The 24,000-nt window shown below is 35.7% G+C and overlaps 2 protein-coding genes and 1 long non-coding RNA gene across 3 annotated transcripts in view; 2 read left to right on the top strand and 1 right to left on the bottom strand.

The window, feature by feature from the left end:
• LOC136041896 (calpain-D-like) overlaps nt 1-9,058 on the top strand; it is a 43,060-nt gene extending 34,002 nt beyond the window's left edge. Inside the window, exon 2 of the transcript XR_010621120.1 lies at nt 8,763-9,058. The gene's annotated coding sequence lies outside the window, so the exon portion shown is untranslated. The remainder of the gene's footprint in view (nt 1-8,762) is intronic.
• LOC136041915 (uncharacterized) overlaps nt 1-24,000 on the bottom strand; it is a 444,858-nt gene that overhangs the window by 150,095 nt on the left and 270,763 nt on the right. The window lies entirely within an intron of this gene.
• Nucleotides 22,728-24,000, top strand: part of LOC136041895 (uncharacterized) — a gene marked incomplete in the record, with an annotated part of 136,976 nt that continues 135,703 nt past the window's right edge. The window contains 1 exon segment of the mRNA XM_065726688.1: nt 22,728-22,858. Coding sequence (XP_065582760.1) covers nt 22,835-22,858 — 24 coding nt within the window.

Raw genomic sequence — 24,000 nt, 5'->3', positions numbered from 1 at the left:
AATGTATAGATCATAGCATGATGGTGAAGTGTTCGCCTGTAAACTGAGAAGTTTTTGGTTTAAAACTGGCTGCTGTCTTCTTTTTTTTCAAAAACAAAATTGAGAAGTATGACATCGAATTTTAACATAAAAAAAATAAAATTTTACCAAACAGTTCGTGTTATTAAACTAAGTAATGAGTGAATCCGCTCAATAGTAGTCGAACTAAAAAAACAGAATGTCAATAACAATAATTACATCAAATGAATCGGCCTTTTATAATGATAATTAAAAAGAAATTAGTAAGGAAGTATAGAGCGAAGTTGAAATTTAAAACGAACAAAAATTATTCCTTCACAGCCCATCTAACATATATCGATAAAACTATTGCAAATAAGCTAACCGATGATACTTCCCTTTGTTTATAGCTTTGGCATATAACTGGCAAAAGCCAAAACAAAATTTAAACTTGGCATAAGGAGTATAATGTCATTTACTTCTGTTTCTGTTTTTGATTGGTGTTTGTTTTTCTACTACAAAAAGGATTTTCATTTAGAATTAAAAGATGTCGCTAGCAACAAGTTGGTTAGTTTGGGAAGCCTCCCTCCCAAACTTTAGCTTCAACTTGTAAGTTTCAAAGTAAGTTTCAACTTGTAATTATTATATCTTGGCTTTTCCACTCACTCTCGTTTTTCGGTTTTATCCTATAAAAATCTTCTGGGATGACAAAAACAAGGGCTTGGACTGAAGCCTTGATGGACATTTTTTAGCTTGAGATTTGTAGAATGTTTTTCTTTGTATTATATTTAGTGAAGATTGTACTCAAATGAAGATCGGGAATTGCCTCTCTGAGCTGAAAAAAAAGAAGAAAAATACACCCTAAGTTCTGCTCTGCTCATTTAAAAATGTGCTTGCTTCATGTGAACCTACTTAGGAGCTTATCACCCAATCTTTTTTCATACCGTGATTAAGGTACCTGCAAGTTCCTGTAGAGCAAAAACCAGTTTTATATCTTTTTTATTTTTCAGACGTTTAAGGTAAAGATAAAGAGCGCAGGTCTGGATTTTACTGTTTCTATCGGTAGCGCTGATATCCGGCTCGTGGTATTTCAACCAGAAAGTGAAATGGGGGCTGAGGGACAGGCCTCCGGTGCTATATTGTAAAAAGAGGGTTTGCATATGACGCCATTATAAGTATATAAGGCTTTGTATATGACGTCATTATAAGCTGAAGTTACAGAGCCGGGACACAAATGATGACCGGGATACAGGGAATATAAATGACGATCGGGACACTCAAAGAGAAATTTCAGACCGGGACACAGGGAATATAAATGATGACCGGTACTCTCAAAGAGAAATTACAGACCGGGACACAAATGACGACCGGGACACAGAGAATATAATGGCGCCTAACTAATACGGCGCGTAACGACTTACGTGCGCGGGGAGGCTTGGTGGGGTTAAGCAAAGTACTCCAACCGACTAGGTGTTGTTGTGAAGCGCCACACCAACAGCTAGTTATGTATATATATATATATATATATATATATATATATATATATATATATATATATATATATATATATATATATATATATAAATATAAATATATATATATATATATATATATATATATATATATATATATATATATATATATATATATATATATATATATATATATATATATATATATATATATACTAGCTGTTGGGGGGCGATTCGCAACCCCCCCTCCAAGCCCCCCCGCGCGCATAAGTCGTTACGCGCCATATTAGTTACGCGCCATTGTAGTTGTGTCCCTGTGTCCCACCTGTGGATATATATATATATATATATATATATATATATATATATATATATATATATATATAAAAATAAGTTGTCTGTCTGTCTGTGGATCTGTGGATCAGGTGACGTCATGTTTCTGTGTCGGCTGACGTCATGAAATTAGTTGTATATGTACTTCATAGTGACGCTGAAAAATAAAGAAGAAAAAGAAAACTGAAAAAAGAAAAAAGGTAAAAAACTAAAAAAAAAACTAAAAAGAAAAAACACTCAAAGAGAAATTACAGACCGGGACACAAATGACGACCGAGACAGAGGGAATATAAGTGACGACCGGGAACCTCAAAGAGAAATTATAGACTGGGACACCCGGACACAAATCACGACCGGGACACAGGGAATATAAATGACGACCGGGACACAGGGACACAACTACAACGGGGACGCCGGGGGCATAGGCGGGATATATAAATGACGACCGGGACACAGAGATTGTTCGAATAGAAATTACAGACCGGGACACAAATGACGACCGGGACACAGGGAATATAAATGACGACCGGGACACTCAAAGAGAAATTACAAACTGGAACACCGGGACACAAATGACGACCGGGACACAGGGAATATAAATGACGACCGGGACACAGGGACACATCATTAGAATAATGAGGTATAGATCTGAATACGGATTGCTTTCCCATGGACAATTATATGTTGCATGTTCAAGAGTCAGTAAACCTGACAATCTATTTATATGCACAGACAATGGGACAGCGAAGAATGTTGTATATTCGCATGTTTTACTTAGTTAAAAACATATATTTATATCTATCTCTATTCACAGGTGGGACACAGGGACACAACTACAATGGCGCGTAACTAATATGGCGCGTAACGACTTACGCGCGCGGGGGGGGCGCGAAGCGCCCCACCAACTAGGTGTTAGGGTGGCGCGAAGCGCCACCCCAACAGCTAGTATATATATAAAAATAAGTTGTCTGACTGTCTGTCTGTGGATCAAGTGACGTCATGTTTCTGTGTCGGCTGACGTCATGAAGTTAGTTGTCGTCATTTTTGCTATGACGGTGACGTCATTAATGGTATTTAAGACATGCGTTCACGGAAAAATGTTTAATTGTAAAATGACTGAAGAACCTACAATGGCAACAGCCGAGGAAGCTGCTCAAAGAGTCTATGCCAAAAAACTTGCTGCTGATAGAGAAAGTAATAAAAGAAAGCGTGCCGAGGAATCACAAGAACAGCAAGAAAACAGGCTTGCAGCTGATAGAGAAAGTAAGAAAAGAAAGCGTGCCGAGGAATCACAAGAACAGCAAGAAAACAGGCTTGCGGCTAAAGAACGCAAAACCGCGCAGTTAGATGAAAATCCACCTGGAAAGCGAGAGTCAAAACATATCAAAACTGAAAATGATAGCGATGATGATTGGGTTTGGGATTTTGACTTGGATAAGGTCATCAATGCCTACCAGATTTAAGTTAAAAAACAAAGGTTCGGCGATATGTACTTCATAGTGACGCTGAAAAATAAAGAAGAAAAAAACTAAAAAAAAAAAAATAAAAAGAAAAAACACTCAAAGATAAATTACAGACCGGGACACAAATGACGACCGACACAGAGGGAATATAAATGACGACCAGGAACCTCAAAGAAAAATTACAGACTGGGACACCCGGACACAAATCACGACCGGGAATATAAATGACGACCGGGACGCAGGGACACAACTACAACGGGGACGCCGGGGGCACAGGTGGGATATATAATTGACGACTGAGACACAGGGATTGTTTGAATAGAAATTACAGACCGGGACACAAATGACGACCGGGACACAGGGAATATAAATGCTATTTATATGCACAGACAATGGGACAGCGAAGAATGTTGTATATTCGCATGTTTTACGTAGTTAAAAATATATATTTATATCTATCTCTATTCACAGGTGGGACACAGGGACACAGCTACAATGGCGCGTAACTAATATGGCGCGTAACGACTTACGCGCGCGGGGGGGCTTGGGGGGGCGCGAAGCGCCCCACCAATTAGGTGTTGGGGTGGCGCGAAGCGCCACCCCAACAGCTAGTATATAATATATATATATATTATGTTTATAACTACGTAAAACTTGCGAATATACAACATTCTTCGCTGTCCCATTGTCTGTACATATAAATAGATTGTCAGGTTTACCGACTCTTGAACATGCAACATATAATGGTCCATGGGAAAAACAATCCGTATTCAGATCTATACCTCATTATTCTAATGATTGTCCTTGAGCTTTTTCGATGGTGATTGCTAATCAAACATTCCCTGTGTCCCCATCATCATTTATATATCCCCCTGTGCCCCCTGGCGTCCCCGTTGTAGTTGTATCCCTGTGTCCCAGTCGTCATTATAGTCGACAAACATGACGTCAGTCGACACACACGTCCCAGTCGTCATTTGTGTCCCGGTGTCCCAGTCTGTAATTTTTCTTTGAGTGTCCTGGTCGTCATTTATATTCCCCGTGTCCCGGTCTGTATATACATTCGTTTTTGAATTGGTATATGATGAAAGAATTTTTTTGTTTTTTTCCTTTTTTTCTTTTAATTTTTTTTTTTTGGTTTTTACCTATTTTTTAGCTTTTTAGTTTTTTTTCTTTTTTCTTTTTAGTTTTTTTTTGTAGTTTTTACCTTTTTTATTTTTTTTATTTTTATTTTTTTTAGTTTTCTTTTTCTCCTTTATTTTTCAGTTTTTTTCCTTTTTTTAGTTTTTTTTCTTCTTCAGTTTTTAGTTTTTTTATTAGTTTTTAGTTTTTTTTTCTTTTTAGTTTTTTTGCTGTTTTACCCTTTTTTTAGTTTTTTAGTTTTTTTTCTTTTTTAGTTTTAGTTTTTTACCTTTTTTTAGTTTTTTTTTAGTTTTTTAGCTTTTTTAGTTTTTTTAGTAGTTTTTACCTGTTTTTTAGTTTTTTTTAGTTTTTGTTTCTTTTTTAGTTTTTTTTTTCTTCTTTTGTGTTAATGCTAAAGCCAAGGTTCGAACCTGGAACCTCTGGGACCTAGAACTTGGAACATAACACTTTACCAACTCAGCTAGTTCGGCTTGAACACATTTACCTTTTTTAGTTTTTTTTAGTTTTCTTTTTCTCCTTTATTTGTCAGTTTTTTTCCTTTTTTTAATTTTTTTTTTCTTTTTTAGTTTTTAGTTTTTTAGTTTTTTTTTATTAGTTTTTAGTTTTTTTTTCTTTTTATTTTTTTGTAGTTTTTACCTTTTTTTAGTTTTTTTTTTTACTTTTTTAGTTTTTAGTTTTTTACCCTTTTTTTAGTTTTTTTTCTTCTTTTGTATTAATGTTAAAGCCAAGGTTCGAACCTGGAACCTCTCGGACCTAGAACCTGGAACAGAACGCTTTACCAACTGAGCTACTGTATTTGTATTTGTATCGGATTAACGACATTTCTTGACTACTAAGGTCCCTGCGTCGGCCCTGTAGTGCATTCCTGCAGCATGGTTCGATCTCTGGGCCCCGTATTACCACGCTAAGGTCAAACCCACTGCGCCAACACAGGTAGTTATATAACTGAGCTACTTCGGCTTGAATACATTCGTTTTTGAATTGGTATGTGATGAAATAATTCAGACGTCATATGCGGACAGTGACGTCACTCGACACACAGAAAACTTACTTTTACATATATAGATATACTAGCTGTTGGGGTGGCACCACTCAGACACCTAGTTGGTGGGGGCGCTTCGCGCCCCCCCCAAGCCCCCCCGCGCGCGTAAGTCGTTACCAGCCATATTAGTTACGCGCCATTGTAGTTGTGTCCCTGTGATTCTAATGATTGCCCTTGAGCTTTGTTGATGGCGATTGCTAATCGACCATTCCCTGTGTCGCCGTCGTCATTTATATATCCCCCTATGCACCCCGGCTTCCCCGTTGTAGTTGTGTCCCTGTGTCCCGGTCGTCATTTATATTCCCTGTGTCCCGGTCGTCATTTGTGTCCCGGTGTCTCGGTATGTAATTTCATCAGTTGACAAACATGACGTCAGTCGACAAACAACTTCATGACGCATACAGCTCAATCCTTATAATGACGTCAGTCGACAAACATGACGTCAGTCGACACACACACATGACGTCACTCGACAGCTTGCGCCAGGCACAATGATATCTACTAAGCTTCAAAGTTTTAGTTTTCTTTTTTAAGGTTTTTGAATTCTTGTAATCCCTTTTTTAATTTTAATTTTTTTTTTAGTTTTTACTTTTTTCTTTTTTTCTTTTTTTCTTTATAGTTTTTTTTAGTTGTTTACCTTTTTTTATTTTTTTTGTTTAGTTTTTTCTCCTTTTTTATTTTATTTTTCTTCTTTATTTTTTAGTTTTGTTTCCGGAACGTGTCCCATCAACACGTGTGCAAGGTGCTAGTTTTTAACTGCGTAAAACTTGCAGATATACAACTGGTAATTCCTCTTATATACTCTGGTAATTCCTCGACACGCATTCTTTTTTTTTTACTTTTTCTTTCAACCGCAAGCCAGGTTTCATGTTTCTCTTGTAATACATCGACACGCTTCTTTTGGTAATTTCTCTCTGAGCCGTAAGCCTACCCCCCCCCCCCCTTTAAAGCAACACGTATGCAAGGTGCTAGTTTTTAACTGCGTAAAACTTGTGGATATACAACATTCTTCGCAGTCAAATTGTCTGTGCATATAAATAGATCGTCCGGTTTACCGACTCTAGAACATGCAAAATATAATTGTCAATGAGAAACACAACCCGTATTAAGATCTATACCGTTTTCTAATAATTTCCCTCGAGGTTTGTTGATGGTGATTGCAAATTCGAATCGAATTAGGAATTACAATCTTTTAAATTGAAAAGGCAGATCCATTGGAATCATGGGAATGCGAGGAATAAGAACAGCATAACCCTCGGAAGGCCTTGTCAAGATTGTTGCCTCTATTACTTTTTCCATTGTTGTTTTTTACGGCAAGTGGCGTGCCGTTGCAAAGCTTTGGTGGGTTAACATTTCGCAACGGTATTATTGGTACGCCTAGAGATCCCCTGGAGATCCAGGGAATATAAAAATTCTGATGGATAGTTAACCGCTTCATTTGATTCCAGACCTGTGTCGACTGACTTGTAAATGACTGCCTGGTCTCGAATCTTGGTCAGAATAATATTGTTAATTTCGTGAACGTCTTTGTTCTTGGCTGCCAGAATCACTCGTTCACTTAGTCATTTATGATTTTTATAATTGGTTAGATTATTCGGAAATACCTATTCAACCAAATCATTTTTTGACGTCACCAAATTACAGAATTCAGGAGGCAGTTGTATACGTCATGATTGACTGGACAACTGGATTGAGTCAACTGGGAGCTTTCCGTTCCCAATTGCCAGCAATTGATCTGAAAATATTTCAGTAGAGTGATCGTTTGGTTTATGTGGTGTCGGTGTCGTTAGTGATATTAGGTGTCGATCTAGGATTAACAGGTAATGTTTCTTCTATCTTTATTTTTTATTATTGTATCTTTTATTTTCTGAACCTTTAGGCTAACAGCAAAGAACGTAGTAATGGACGGTAGTAGGTACCCCATAGCGAATGCATTTGAAGCTGCTAGCCCCTCAGGATGCTCGTGCTATTGATTATTGATCTATTGTCCACGCCTGTTTGTTACGTAATACTTTGGGGGATCCTATTATTTCCCTATGCAATTTTATTGAAAACTAGCTGTTGGGGCACCCCAACACCTAGTTGGTGGGGGCGCTTCGCGCCCCCCAAGCCCCCCGCGCGCGTATGTCGTCACGCGCCATATTAGTTACGCGCCATTGTAGTTGTATTCCACCTGTGAATGTAGATACATATATATATATATATATATATAATATATATATATATATATATATATATATATATATATATTATATATATATATATATATATATATATATATATTATATATATATATATATATATATATATATATGTATATATATATATATATATATATATATATATATATATATATATATATATATATAGATACATATATATATATATATATATATATATATATTATATATATATATATATATATATATATATATATATATGTTTTTAACTAAGTAAAATATATATATATGTATATATATATATGTATATATATATATATATATATATATATATATATATATATATATATATATATATATATATATATATATATATATATATATATATATATATATATATATATATATATATGTTTTTAACTACGTAAAACTTGCGAATATACAACATTCTTCGCTGTCCCATTGTCTGTGCATATAAATAGATTGTCGGGTTTACCGACTCTTGAACATGCAATATATAATTGTCCATGGGAAAAACAATCCGTATTCAGATCTATACCTCATTATTCTAATGATTGCCCTTGAGCTTTGTTGATGATGATTGCTAATCGAACATTCCCTGTGTCCCCGTGGTCATTTATATATTCCCCTATGCCCCCCGACGTCCCCGTTGTAGTTGTGTCCCTGTGTCCCGGTCGTCATTTATATTCCCTGTGTCCCAGTGTTTTTTCTTAGTTTTTTAACTTTTTTATTTTTTCCTTTTTTAAAGTTTTTTCTTTTTAGGTTTTTTCTTTTTTTAGCTTTTTTCGCGCCATATTAGATTCGCGCCATTGTAGTTGTGTCCCACCTGTGAATATAGATAGATATATATATATGTTTGTAAAACTTTCCCTGTGTCCCGGTCGTCATTTATATATCGCCCCTGTGCCTCCCGGCGTCCCCGTTGTAGTTGTGGCCCTGTGTCCCGGTCTTCATTTATAATCCCTGTGTCCTGGTCGTTATTTGTGTCCCGGTGTCCCAGTCTGTAATTTCTCTTTGAGGTTAGATAAGATTTGGTCCACTTACCTCAGTATCGGAAAAAATCTCAGAGCGTCAACGTTGTGAATGCTGATTTAATTCTTGGCATATTTTTTAGTACTGAATGCTTTTACTATATTGGAAGGCGAAGGTGATAGCAGTGGTAAAAGGAATCCTAGAGCACCTAATGTTGCAGTAGAAACTACAAGGAGTTGTCGGCTAACCCTTGAATGGTATGAGATGTTTGGAAAATATGTGATATCATTGAGAAAATTGAAGTTGGAAGAACAGTTATGTTTTGTAGTAGAAGTGAATATAATGCATATACAAAGACTGCAAGATTTGATTCAGTATGTAAAAAAGAGTGATGTTGTTACTATTCTATTTTTGAATTAAAATGTTTCAAAATGCAAATGTTTTCCTTGTTAGATATTTTAGTTGGTTACCACCCCTCTCTGTGAATAACCAGTATGTCATGAGAGGGTACTCGATGTAGAAAGAATCTTCATTCTTTGGTTTTATTAGTCTATAATCACCAGAAAGAGTGTCAGGATTAAAAAGTGGATGGAAGTGAGAAACAAAATTTCATATGGTATATTGTGAAAAATGATTGATTCTAAATGATCAATTTTGAAAGTTATCAGTGCAATGGAAAATATTCTCTCAAAGAATGTTTGAGGATGTAATGAAAGATACGTCTCTTTGGATACTTCTTCGGATTATTGTATGAGTTTTATGCGTCGCGGACCACATGCATTTATTCAATTTGTTGACCTATCAATCGAAACAAAAAAAATTCAGTTGTGGATTTGCTATTGAACACTGTCTAGAAATTCATTTCAGACGGACGACGTTTTCGCATGGCAACAGCAAATAAGTCAAAAATCCTGACCGAACAGGTTTTTGACGTCACTCGATTACTCATCATCTTTCTAGAAGTAAAAGGAATATTCATTTTATCGACCACAAGTCAGTTTCTTTTTAAAAGTGAGACAGTCAGAAGTAAAGAATATTCTACGCGTGCCCACTACATTTGTATACATTGGGCAGCTGGTCATCATGTGAGGATTGTACTATTGTTGATAACTATGACGAAAAATGTAGATTATGCTATCCATATAAATTACGTAGAGAATATGAAGTGCAAGTTAAAAATTTCAATTTATGTCTGTGAACATAAATTGTTTTTATAATTTAATAAATTATATTTATGTAACAAAAGTAAAGTTACATGTTACTGTAGAAAATGTGACCCTTGCTTTGCATGCCAAGATCAGAACAAGTAGAATATCGATGATCTACTTCCACTGATCGTTGTCAATAGTCACCTATACGTGGAAGAAGAAATCTAAAGGATGAAGACAAAGACTTATTTTACATATTTATATGTTTTATTAATAAACTATTTCACAAACAATATTAAAACACTTAATTCTTAGGGCATTGTTTTTTATTCTTAGATTTTTTACTACCACATGAAAATCTTTACATGTGGAATTCAAAGCTATAAAATAGTCTTCACTGGAATAAACTTTGGAATGAACGTTTTCAGAGAGTGGTGGTTGTAGATAGATTTTTTAAAGTTAATCATGTCTTACACTCACACAAAGGTTATCTTCAGTGAAAAGATTCAATGATGAGGCGACTCAGGAGTGGGAATCTTTGTGTGCTAACATGCCATTTCTGTCCAGGAAAAGAAATCCTTTTTGATCTAACAATTTTTTCTCTTGGTTTCTTTTTCTTGTTTGACAAGAGCGATGTCTTTCACTTCTGACCTGTGTAGAGACTGATGAGACATGAGGTGTTTCTCGACCTTTTTAAACGTTTTCCACTTTGTCGTGATTTCCATCGCTCGCCGAGGGATCGTGCGCTAGACCTGAGATTTTTTGAAATGTATTCTTTAAAATCCTGCTCATAGCCCCAATCGTGAAGTGTAGAGGACGCAAAATCTGTGGTGACCGGAGCATCATATACTTTAGCCAGGGTTAGTGCAGAAGAGAAACAACTAGGCAAACCATTTGCCAAGACCCTAACCCACCATTGAAGAACGACCCTTGTAATAGTCCATTCCATGACCAAATTTTTGTGGTCTAGGAGTAGCAACACAGCAATCAATATCAGGACAAACAAAAGTACTTTTCTATTACATAAGTGCTGCCAAAGGATTATCTTGTAAAAATTGTGTACTACACAATTTGTTTAGACAAATAAGTGTATACATAAATGGAAAGTTTGAGAGCACTAGAAATAATCTTTCAAACTAAGTACGTAACATAAAACTTATGTTGATAACTCCAAAGTCCTATAAGAAATTGAGGGGTTAGCCATTGGGTTTGAATAAAAAGCGGATACAAACACTACCAATATACTTAGAGAGGTGGCAACTGCTTATTTAGACTTGTTCGGAAAAATAAATAATTAAATATTTAATAAGCTTCAATGGTTGCCTGCTAATGTCAAGGTTGACATAAAGTTACAACTTGCCCCGTCTAATTTAGCTTTACAAAAGGTACTTGCCACTACACCTGATCTAACAGTTTCTCTCGCCTCGGCAATACTTCATTTACGAAAACAACAGGTCAAAAATTCTGTTGCTTTGGCAATTGAAAAATTAAGAACTAGTGGAAGTAATACCAAACTGCTTGTTCCGCACACAATCACGAATCAGCGACGTATTTCCGCGGGTTCAGGTACCTACACCTATCTTCATTTATCAGTGGTGGAATTCCTTCAAAACTCACGTTGGATTTTGTAAAGAGTGTTAGTAATATAGGATCATGGTCAAACTCACCATACATATTTGAAATGTTTGGGCTTCATCTCTTGCATGTAAAGTAAGTGGAATTCCGCTCTACAATTTATTCTTTGATGAATCCTAAGGGGTCCTATATGAATTGACATTGAGATCCCTAGATCGACGTTCACAACTATTTGAAAATGGTATAACCAATACAATGCTTGTAAAAACTCATAGTATTATTACATTGGATTTGTCTAGTACTCAAAATATGAGTATTTTCCGAACCGGCACTATACGTTTAGAGTACATCTTTTGCAAGGCATTTACGGAGAGTAAATTAATTAATCTTGCTAAATCAATTTGAAACCTATTAGGTAATTACCCCCGATGGCAGTGTTCTATTAGACTTAGCACCAAGAACATAGATCAAATAATCAATGTGCTCAACTTGGATGCATGTCCAAATACAAAACCTATTGCATACCCTTGGATCTCCTTGAACATACTCACAACGCTAAAGATCGCATTATCATTGTTAATAGTAGCCCGTCGACTGTAAAGACGTGTAATTGGCTGTGCATCTTTCTAACAGTGAAGAACATTGTATTTTTTATCCTCTTGACCTACCTTATGTATTCTACACATCCAATATCAAAAACTTCTTTGGGCAAAGTGAAAAATCTATTATCCGAAATTGGAAGCGAGTACAAGATTTATCAACCAGAAGCTGTTGTTTTCATGCACTAGTATATTTTATTTTCGATGTCGTGGCTATCCTTAAAGTGAGTTTCTCAGCATGTATGTAGATAATCCTCGATTGAACGACTTCATAGCGGAAAATACCCTTTCCTACCTGTATAATATTGATTTCAAAATACCTAAAGACACACAGAGTCAGGCACACACCCACTCAGACATAGGGGCATAGTGAGAGAGAGTTGCAAACATCCGCTCAGATACACAGGCATCGTGTGAGAGAGAGAGAGAGAGACAAAAACACCTACAAACATGCAGAGTCAGATACACAAGCACAAAGACAGATTCAGAAACATGTAAACACCCACTCCGACACACAGATATAGTTACGGAGACTTGCAAATAGCCACTCAGACACAGAAGCATAGTGTGAGAGAGAGAACCAAAACACCTACAAAAACATAGACACACAAACACACAAAGACAGACACGGAAACATGCAAACACCCGCTCAGACACACAGGCCTAGTGAGAGAGACAAACAAATAGCCACTCATATACACAGGCATTTTGAGAGAGAGAGAGAGAGAGAGAGAGAGAGAGAGAGAGAGAGAGAGAGAGAGAGAGAGAGACAAAAGCACCTACAAACCTACTGAGTCATACAAAGTAACAAAAAAAGACAGAAAAGAAAACATGAAAACACTTACTCAGACACATAGGCATAGTGAGAGAGAGAGAAAAGCAAAACAGCTTCTCAGTCACAAAAGCACCACCATGTAAACACCCACTCAGACACACAGGAATAGTGAAAAATACGAGCAAACAGCCGCTCAGACACACAGGCATAGTGAAAGAGAGAGAGAGAGAGAAACAAAAACACCTGCAAACAAACTGAGTCAGACAGAGCAACACACAAACACTGAAACAGAAACATGAAAACACCCGCTCATATACACAGGCATAATGAGAGAGACAAGCGAACCTTAGGAGAGGCTCAATTGATTTGTAATGTACAGTTATATCAGATGGAGCTCATCTGATTGGAATTCAGAAGTTTAAGTGCCCTTTTTTAGATTCAAAAGTAAAAGGAGTGACGTCAGCCCCCCCCCCCCTCCTAAGCTGATCATTCTCCAAAACACATATGATTGAAATTTTAAGAGAGCTATTTCGTTCAGCATTATTAAAAGGTTCAGTAGTGGGGATACCAACCTCCCCACAGTCTTCAGGGCAAGGGCTGTAAGTTAGGCAATATATTCATTGGTTACGCATAGTGTATGTTATTGAGAAAGGCAGGCATGTTTGAACTTTAGTTTCCAAGAAGTAGAAGGGTTTTAAGATGAATCTTTCGAAATGTTTAGGGGAGTATTTAAATAAATCAAAACATATTATGTCACATTATATGTGTATGGATTAAAAGGGTACAACACAGGGATAACTGATTATATTGATTTGGAAAATCCAGGAAATGATAATGGAGACACTAATAATGCTACTGTCACTATTATTAATACCTCTATTACAGCTGCTACCACTACGGCTTAGGCTACCACAATTAATTCTACAGCTACTAACAATGCTACTGCTATTAAAACTAAGGATTTTAAGGCGATAAATTTGGGATATATAGAGACTGTATGGAAATAAATCTAAACACACTACACCCTCACATATTGTCAAGTGGAACATCAAAAATGCTTCTGAAATGAATGATGGTATTTATTAAGCTGAAACTTTCAGCGTGTGTTGAAGGGGATGCTGAAGAAACCAAAGATGCAGTGCGCATACTGCTGTTAATGCTGCTACAGCTATTACTAGTACGCAAGCTTAGGGTATTAAGGTGAAGCTTTTAAGGAATATCCAGGCGGATGTTGAAGTAAATAAAAAAAACTATGAGTATGTGGACTTTCGAAAAGGTTACAGAGCAATATCTTAAGAACAGCTAATTTTATTAATTTAGACCTTTAAGGGCACGTTGCGGGGGATTTTTAACTAGCCAGAAGGCACTATGTGTATTCTCTTAATATTACCACTATAGTTAATGTAACTAATGACGCTAAAATTATTAAGATGAAACTTTTAGGGAACGTTGGGAAATTTCAATTAATGGAAAAGCTTTATGCATGCATGTTTTCAAAACGGCATTTAATCAATGTCATAGGTAGCACCACTGTATAATAACTGAAAATATCATTGAAACTTTCAAAGGAGCTAGTTCAATTCAAAGTTCTGTTTTACTTTTTAAGAGTAAAAAGAGATTGGAGGCTAACCAGCCCTTCTCCCAAGCCCCTTTATTTTCCAAACACATCCAGTCAAAATTTTGATGCAGCCATTTAGTTCACCATAGTATAACGGTCCAGCAACTATGTCCTTAGGGACACTAGGCATGTCCCCCCCCCATAATCATGCGGTTGGCCCATTACGCTTTAAAACTAGATGTTACTATGCAATGAATAAAAAAGCATCGTGTTTGTGGTTGCCAATAAGACACCTCAGTAAGATATCGAAAACGGCTGGTGTAATAAGTTGAAACATTATGATAATACTATTACTCCTTTGGCTCTTACATTTTAAATTTATTGAAAAGTGTATAAGTGTGTCCAGGTTGTCAAAGAGCATCGGTAGAACCTTTTGGGAGTCATATTAATTTTAATTTTTCAGATATACTTCAGAAGGTTTAAAATTAAATTAACAAATACTGTCTGTGTCAGGATTAAAAGTCGCTGAAAAAGTTTCTCCACATCTCCCCCTCCACCTCAAGGCTGTAGAGACTTCAGAGGATGCTCATTCGATCAGAAACTAAGAGCTCTATTCTTTTTTCATAAATTGGAAGTTATTGGAAACCAGCCATCCGGGGGGTGTATTTTCGGGGAGGGTGTATTCCTCAAGATACACCAAAATATATAGATACGATATATATATATATATATATATATATATATATATATATACATCAAATATATAATATATAGATATATAGTTACACCAAAAGAATGAAATTTTAATGGTTTTTCAAAATATTTAAAATTCATCAAATTTTATTGTGTCCATCAAAAGTTACGAGCCTGAGAAATTTGCCCAAGTTTTGAAAAAGAGCGAAAACATCTCAAAACATCAAGTGATCTTAATGAAAATCATACCATCAGATTCAGCATACTAGAGAAACCAGCTGTAGAGGTTTTAAGTTCCTATGTATAAAAATGTGGAATTTTGCTTTTCTTTCCAGAAGAAGGATCGCCGATGCTTATTTTTTCTCTTTTTTGTTCTGTTTTGTTTTCTTTTTTGCTTTTTCTCCTGGTGTGATCATATCGAACCTGTGATCGTAGAAGTTCGGGAGAGGGCTTAGTTGATTGGAAACCAAAAGTTCTAGCACCCTTTTTAAGTGACCAAAAGCATCGGAGGATAACTAGCTCCCATCCTATACTCATTTTGCTCAATATAATTTTGAGATAGCCTTATTTCAGCATAGTCAACAAATATAGCAATAATGTCTTTGGGGATGATTTAACCTTCCACAGTCCCAAGGGGAAGGGCTAAAGCTTAAGACTTTGCCCAGTGTTTACATTTAGTATTGGCTGTTCGGAAGTATACAAATGCTTTCAGGGTATATTTTTCTGGTGGAAGGAGTAGGGGTTACATTGGAGTATCTTTCGTTGGAGATATCTTTCATGGGGGAAGGGAAATTTTGTATAGAAGGAGAGCCGGAATTCCCAGCGTTATTTTAAAAAGCCATTAGAAATTAATGAATTATAGTCATTTTCTCATTTTCTCTTTTTTGCATCTTGGAACAAAGGTAGCTTCCAGGGAAAGCTGCTTTAATCAATGCAAACCAGTCAGTGTCTCAAACCAGATCTTGAAGCCACAAGTCAATCACTCAACCTTTGGAGCGATTGAAATGACCAGTAAAAATACTCCTTGAAAGGGAAATTTGGCTCGAGAGCAATAATCAACTAGTCTTTAATCAATCAACAGTCAGTGTTCAATCAATTAACAATCAGTGGTTAATTAATAGACACTAGTCAATATCCTTAGACTTGAGAGTAAGGATTAAAGCGAATATGCAAAATAATCAAAATAGCTGGAACAGTTTATACTCTGCAGTCTGCGAAGGTAAACAAGAGAAAGGTAACGGAGTTAAGGAGCTAAACGATATTTTTGGGCTTCTTAGCACATATGACTTACTTCTTGAAGCTGTTACGGGAAAACTTAGTCGAAGCACACAAGTCCCAAAGTTACTTTTATCAAATGGCTGTAGTTAACGGGAAAACTAAAAGTCTCATACAACTCCTCTTCATTACGTTGCTCAGTTTTGTCATGAAGAAGTTGTTCAGATGAGGATAGACAGATGGGTTAGAATTTACTCTAAAACTACCAAAGGTGAAACTTGATTTGACTACGCGGTTAAAAGTAAGAAAATAGAAATTACTGCATGCCTGTTAAGGAATGGAGCTGATGTTAATGACAAAGATTTTGATGGTACAAGTCTTCTTCATGTTGTAGCTAGAAACAATTTTACTGGAATTGCTGAAATTCTTTTAGAATTTGGATCTCTTCTTTATTGTACGCTTACCTCAAGTTTAAAAAGAGGCTACAAACCGTTTCATGTTGCTGCTGAAAACGACAACACAAAAACTGTTGCTTTTTTGTCAAATAGAAGAGCTAATGTAGATGTAAAAGCAGAAAAAAGTTATAATGAAATCGTTCCTACTACTCTTCATTGTGGTGTTATGAGTAATCGTACGGAAATTGTTGAAATGGTTTTATATAGAGGTGCTAGAATTGATGCTAAGAATCAATGCGGCGAAACTCCACTTTATAATTCAATTGAAAATAAAAATATTGTATTTCCTGACATACTTTTAAATATGCAGCTAACGTAGATGCCAAAGACAACAATGGCACAAGTTTGTTGCATGTTGCTGCTGACACAGTGTGTGCATAAATAGTACAGCTTTTTCTAAATATGGAGCCTGTTTTGATTATATATGTACTTAAATGTGGCGAAAACGATATACTCCATTGCATATTGCTGCTGAAACACTAGACGGTGCTACTTCTAGTTGGAGGTGATAGTACAGATTCTAAGGGAGAAGATGGTGTAAACTCTCTTCATATTGCTGCTAAGAATCGAAATATTGCCGAAAATGAAACAGCTACAGGGCTACTTTTACATCATGGAGCTAAAGTGGACAACCAGGATAAATATGGTAAAACTGCACTTCACTTTGCAATTGAGGCAGGGAATTTAACTGCTGTTGGTAATATTTTGAAGTGCTTTTTGATCATTAAAAATCCATGCATGAAAGCTGTTTAAAGGTTTCAGTATTAAGAGGCTTTGGTGAATGGTATAAAAAATTGTTGAGGCTCTTTTAAAGTTTGGTTCTAGCGCAAGTCCCGAAGGCATAAATGATAATGTGCTCTTATACACCGCTCTTGAAAAAGGATATTTGAAAATTATGGAGGAGTTACTAGAGTTTGCTGATGGTGTTAACACCTTATGGGTTAAATGGTTCAAACCTTTGTATAACACTGTCAAAAGCAAAAAGGGAATAATTAAAAAATTACTTATGAGCTTTGAAGCTGAAACAAAAGTGTGAGACGAAACTGGGAAAACCCCAATATTTGATGCTGCCAAGAATGCCAATTTAGAAATTAACCAGCTACTTTTAAAACTTGGGGCTGATATTAATGATTGTGATTAAGATGGGCAGACAGTATCGTACACTATTGCTAGTTGTGAAAGTGAACGTAACGACATTATTAAGGAAGAAAGCTCTTCACTTTTTTTAAATAAGGGAACAAATGTAGATGTCCAAGCTAAAAATGGTTCTACAGCACTTCATTTGGCTGTTAGCTAAAGACATGTAAAAGTTATTAAAGCACCTTTGGAGCACAATGCAAATTTTAACAGAAAAATGATAACAGAGTGACACCCCTCAACAATGTTTCTTCGCAGACAAACAAAGAAAACACCATTATGCTTCTGAATAAAGGACCTTATGTAAATGCTATGCAAGGGAATGGCACTGCATTGCATATTGTAGCTCAATATGGTTACCACGAGGTCGTTAAACAGTTGCTCAGAAGTGAAGCTGAGGTTGATTGTAAAACTAAGGATGACCTAACACCAATGCACGCAAGTTACGAAAGAGTAGCTTATGCTAATGCTATATAAGGGGATGGAACCACTTCACTGCGTATTGCATCCCGATATGGTTATACAGAAGTCATTGAAGTGCTGCTACAAGATTGGGCTTAAGTTGATTGTAAAACTAAGGATGACCTGATACCACTGCAGCTGGGGAATATGGAAGGTTATGAGGCATTATTGAGATTCTATTGGAATTTGGAGCTAATAGGAACTCTAAAGAATTTGATGGTCAGAAATCATTTCATATTGCAAATCGAGAATACCATATAAAAGCTGCTGTAACTCTCTTGGAAAATGGTCCTGACATCAAAATTTCCTACTTAGGGGGCTTAGGGGAGATTTCTATCACTGAGACATCTAGCGAAATATTGTCTACATTTTGTCTAACAAAGTCGGAAATTAGAGTTAGAGTGTACTAACCAAGCTAATCGTAAAGAAATCTAATATCTATTTATTCGAAGTCTTGTAGACCCAAAAGAATAAATTAGACCTTTAGCTGTTGTTTCTTTCTCGTCGAGTTTTGTCGATATTGACAACTTTTGTTGGTTGAAATATTGAAAAAGACAGTTCGGGACATCCTTGCAATGAGATAATATTTCAAGAAGGGTTCTACTTGAAAGTAAGATTAGGCCATTCTCAAATCAACCCATTTGATGTCAAACCTTTGATGTCAAATCAACTGTTTACGCATACCTAGTGTTTACATCTGCTTTTGAGATCTTGGACCAGTTTTTTTCTTATCTGCCTTAGAATGTGGCAGCTGCTTCTTTAAGTAGTCGAACTATAAATTTCCTAGTTCTCTAACAAAAGCAGTGGCGTAATTTCATAATTTGTTTTTTTTTTGGGGGGGGGGCAAAGTTGGAGGCAGTTTTCCCAAGTCAAGCGAAAATGACAATAAAAAGTTTAAAAAACAGCCTTGGTACTATAAAGACAAAGATGTGCTAAAGAAAACTGACCAGCTTCTGATGATGCTTGAATTATGCAGGTTTATCTTAGTTTTGTCATGATTTTGAGAAGAGACTAAATTTCATCTGGAGGGCTAGAGGCAAAATGAGTTCTAGAGGACAGTAGCCCCCCACCCTGCCTCTTAGTAAATTACGTCCCTGAACAAATAAAGATGGCTTTGAATTTTTCCTTAAACAGAAATTTTTTTACATCTAAATTTGAAAACTTAGACTAGTTTCCTTTGTTTTTTCCATGAAAAAAATTATGTTGGCAAAACACAACTTAGATTATGCTGTTGGGACTAAAATATAATCACCTGAACAAACACTAATGTCAGATTTCACTAATAGTTCAGCGTGAACCTCTATACTAAGTATCGTGTCAACCATCTAAGTTGATTTCTCACATGGCATACTTTGTAAAAAAATTATGTCTCTGTAAATCTAGATCTAGCTTCATTTCCTAATCTGCTCTTGCACTTTAAACTCTCAAAACCGCGGACATGTACCTTAAAATTACTTAATAAGATGTAAACGCTTTAGGTTGGATGATAGCCGAAAAAAACTTCTGAGCCATGGATAAAGACAAAACAAGGAAACGAAAGGAAAAAGAGACAAGAAGATTCACAAACAGTGAAAGAGTAGAATCCTGTATTTTAGTATTTACCTCCATTCAATCTGTGATAGTGCAGAATTGAGAAAAAAAAAAATTAAAATACGCATAAAAGTCAACGGGACGATGTAATGCCGAATGCTCATTGACTTAAGTAGCCTGAATAGCATAAATTATGGTATTTTGCTTGGGTCTCTTCACATTGAAATTCAGCCGTTCACATTGAAACAGAATTACTATTTTTATTATTAGGAAATAAAAGTTCAGGATTGAGAAAACATTTCGAATTTTTATTTAAGAAAGTCATTGGGAAAAAAAATTTTAATGTTAGATTTGGAAAATCCATGCTGCCTATTTCCCCCTACATTTATGTCAATTGATGTCCCTGTTTACAAAACCAGTCTGTTATATTAACTGAAATGTCAAAAACTTTCACCTAATACAAATGATGAAATCAAAACTAATAGCAAACGTTACGATCAAACAGTTTGTGGTAACGAACACGTCTCAAGTGACACGGGTCAATAGTAGCCAAAACTCTATAGATACATGAAAAGAATCAGTTTTTTATGCTGATTTCAAATAAAAAAGTTACCAAGTTCAATTTTACCCTTCAAAAGTTACAAGCCTAAATTATTTGCTTTTTTTCGAAAAAGAAAAAAAAGCCTCTAAGATTAATAGAATCTTAATAAAAATTACAACATCCGATTCGGTATATCAGAAAACTCTCCTATAAAGGTTTCAAGCTATTATCTGTAAAAATGTGGAAATTTTTTATTTTTTGCCCAAAGAAAAATCACGGATGCGTATTTATTTGTTGTTCTTTCATTTATTTTTTTCCAGGGTTCGTAATGATTCAATGGTCCTAAAATATCACTAGAGGGCTCATTCGAAACGCAATTTAGAGCTCTAGTGCTCTTTTTAAGTAACCAAAAAATCGAAAGGCAACTAGCCCCCTCCCACGCTCATTTTTTCCCAAAGTCACCCGACCAAAATCGTCAGATAGCCATTGAGCTCAACATAGTCGACAAACCTAATAAATATGTCTTCAGATATAAAAAGACCCCCAACGGTCCCCGGGAAAACGACTGAGATTTGTGTCCCTTTTTTACATATAGTATTTATTATTGGGAAGTATGCAACCATTTTTTGGAGGGGGGTGTGCTTTAGGTAGAATTCTCGTTAAGAATTTTCCTTGGGGAGGCAAATTTCTGGGGAGCGAATATTCCAGGGGAAATGTTATACGGGGAGGGTTTTTACAGAATTACAACATGAAATTCTTCTTAATTGTCTTACATTCTCTTTGCAAAATTTTCTATGCGGAGTTGTTCAGGGGGAATTATCCATAGAATTTTTTCAATTTGTTTGTTTTCTGGAAAATAATTTCCACGGAAGGGGGCGTTTCTGGAGTGATCAAGAAACGGAATAGAGAAGTCTTATTTAAATGAAAAAGTATTTATGAGAAATTTTCTGCGTGAATCGTCCACAAGCAATTTTACAGGGAGGGGGGATTCTCAGCAATGATGGAACTGTCTGGATGGAATTTGCCGGGAGGGTACACTTTACGTTCAATATAATTTCCGCGGTTGAGTTTTCCGTGAGGGGGAGGGGTATATTTCATAGAAGGTGAGCCGAGTTTACCGATATTATTTGAAAAACGAACAGAAATAATGTCATTTATGAAGGGTTATCCCCTCCCCAATAACTTACACTTCACGCTAAAGTTTGGCTTTTCACTAAAATTGAAACACGGGGGTAGTGTAATAAGAATAAGAAGCTGTTTCAAAAATGCTAGCAGCTTTAACGTAAAGAATACGGTATTTTGGAGGGGCAATCCTTCATATCTAGAATTAATCTGCCAAAGTTAATAGGCAAATTTCGTTTTAATTTTCATATACGGTGAGCCCGATTCAAACCTGCATTAGTTGAAAAACTTACGGAAATTAAATTTTAAAAATATTTTTTTATACCTGAAAATAATAAGCGATATTAAAACCTAAAACGAACAAAAATTATTCCGAGCAAAAGAGGGGATGTCCCCATCTCAATACCCTGCTTTTTACGCTAAGGTTTTTTATTGTTTTAGCAAGTAGAGCTGTGAGAAAAAGTCAAAATTTTGCATTAAGAGTAGGGCGATGAGGAGGGGACAGCCCCTTTCATATATGGAATAATTTCTGTTTGTTTTAAGTTGTAATGTCAATCCTTACTTTCAGTTGGAAAAAAACTTTTTTATTTATTATAAACCGATCACTCGCACCTAAAAATACAGTTTTGTCATTTAATAAAGCTAGGCTAGTTTCACCCATAAAATACTAAAACTTAGAGAGTTGCATAGAAGGTCAAATTCTTCCTAGTTTTGCTGTTTATTCAACTTGCCATTATAAAAATAAAAATGTATCTGAATAAAAATGTGATATCGAGTGGCAATTCCAACTTTCCTTTGGGAACTTATTTCATATTATTATCACATATCCTAATATGTTGTGAGGGGAAAAATCGAACTATCAGAATCAATATGTTCTTTATAAAAGGGTTGGGAGACATTTCTTCAGTTCCTCTATTAAGGGAGACTATTTTTTGTTGTGTCTGGATTTCAACTACAGGGAGACCTTTAACCGGGCACTGATGAAGGTGCTGTTAAAAAAAAGTTGTCTATATTGTCATAGACATAACAATTCAAGATAGGATTAGAACTCTTGGGACAATTTTTGAAAATTGTAAATGCTTGTTTGTCTTTTTCAATAACCCAATAACTTCCTTTTCAAATTTATCACTTGATAGAGGTTTTAGAAAATGAAACAGCCCAACTTGCAGTTTCTAGTACTTGGCAAGCCAGTCTATTTATTATTGTTATTTTTTTTGCTCCCTGAAATGGCTAGCTGGACTAGAACTGTGGTAGTGGTCTCAACTATCCAGATTACCAGTTTTCTGTCTCAGTTTTCCAAGAAATGCCGAATGTATTTTCGCCTTATAGATTTCACTCTGTCACTATTGGCAACAGTGTAAAAGCCGCAAATTCGTTGGTTTTAAATTTTGAATTATTGAAAAAATGAAAAAAAGCTTATGTTTTGAGGTAAGGTTCGTTTAATTTAATTAGTAGGAACATAAATGTATCGTGAAACTGTTTTAAATTAATTAACGTATTCAATTCCTCAATATGTGGCTCTGTTCTTATCATGCTATTTAGGGTCTTCTAACTAAAAACCTGCACTCATTTAAGTTAGTAGCCTAACTGCCAACTTTTAAAATAGAAGTAAGATTCTTCTTAATAGGCCTTTTTTCTGAAAATAGTTTAGGTAAAATTCTAGTTTAATGACTTCTTACTATCTTGGAAAGGGGTTAGGTAAGGAAAATGAAACTTTCAGGGTTAGGCCTACAGGCTTAAGTATGTCCTGGGAAGATATTCCGAAGTGCCTACCTCTACTCCCTCTCCCTCTAGAGGGCCCTGACATTTGATGACCTTCAAAAATATGTGTGTTATAAAAGTGAAACCTTGCAAAATAATCTTCTGTGTGAATGAAGTACAAAAAAATTGTTTTCAGCTTCACAACTTTGCTCAATCCCAATTTATAAGATTTTAAAGATATGCCAATGCATTTCCTAAATTTTGAAAAAAAAACATTGATATGGCTTATAATTCAACTCAAATAACAGGAATTGCATTTTCAGAACTAAAGGCAGAGAAAAAGCAACTGGTAACTGAAAGTTAAGGTAAAATGCTGTTTTTTCAAAATTTCAGTAGGTATAGACCTGTCATATACCTAGGCAAATCTCAGGGGTCTCTAGAGGGAGGAGTAGTAGAGGTGGGTACTTTAAAATACCTTCCCAGGATATACTTTAGCCTGTAGACCCATCCCCAAAAGTTTTGTTTCCATAACCTAACCCCTTTCTGAGATGGGCCTAGCAAGTAGTCACTCAAATAGAATTTTACCATAGTTTATTAAGACATATGGAAAGTGGCAGAATGAAAACCTCAACCTTCCCATGCAAATTGCACCAGTGTTTGATGACTTGTTAGGTAGAAATGGTAATTCTTAATACCCTTAAACTATTAGCCTACCTTAAATTGTGTTTGCCAGCAATTAGGGCAAGTTCTGTGAACACTGGTCACTGATGATAATATCTCAACTCATTAGATACATCCCTTATTGTGAGCCAAGGTTTTTTGCACCAGTCTTTGTCAATTGCAGACTTGAAGGCTTCAACATGGGTTGT

Source organism: Artemia franciscana, unplaced genomic scaffold, assembly GCF_032884065.1.
Source record: "Artemia franciscana unplaced genomic scaffold, ASM3288406v1 PGA_scaffold_49, whole genome shotgun sequence".
Taxonomy (NCBI): Eukaryota; Metazoa; Arthropoda; class Branchiopoda; order Anostraca; family Artemiidae; genus Artemia; species Artemia franciscana.
Note: the sequence above shows the minus strand (reverse complement) of the source record. Positions and strands in the feature narration are given on the sequence as shown.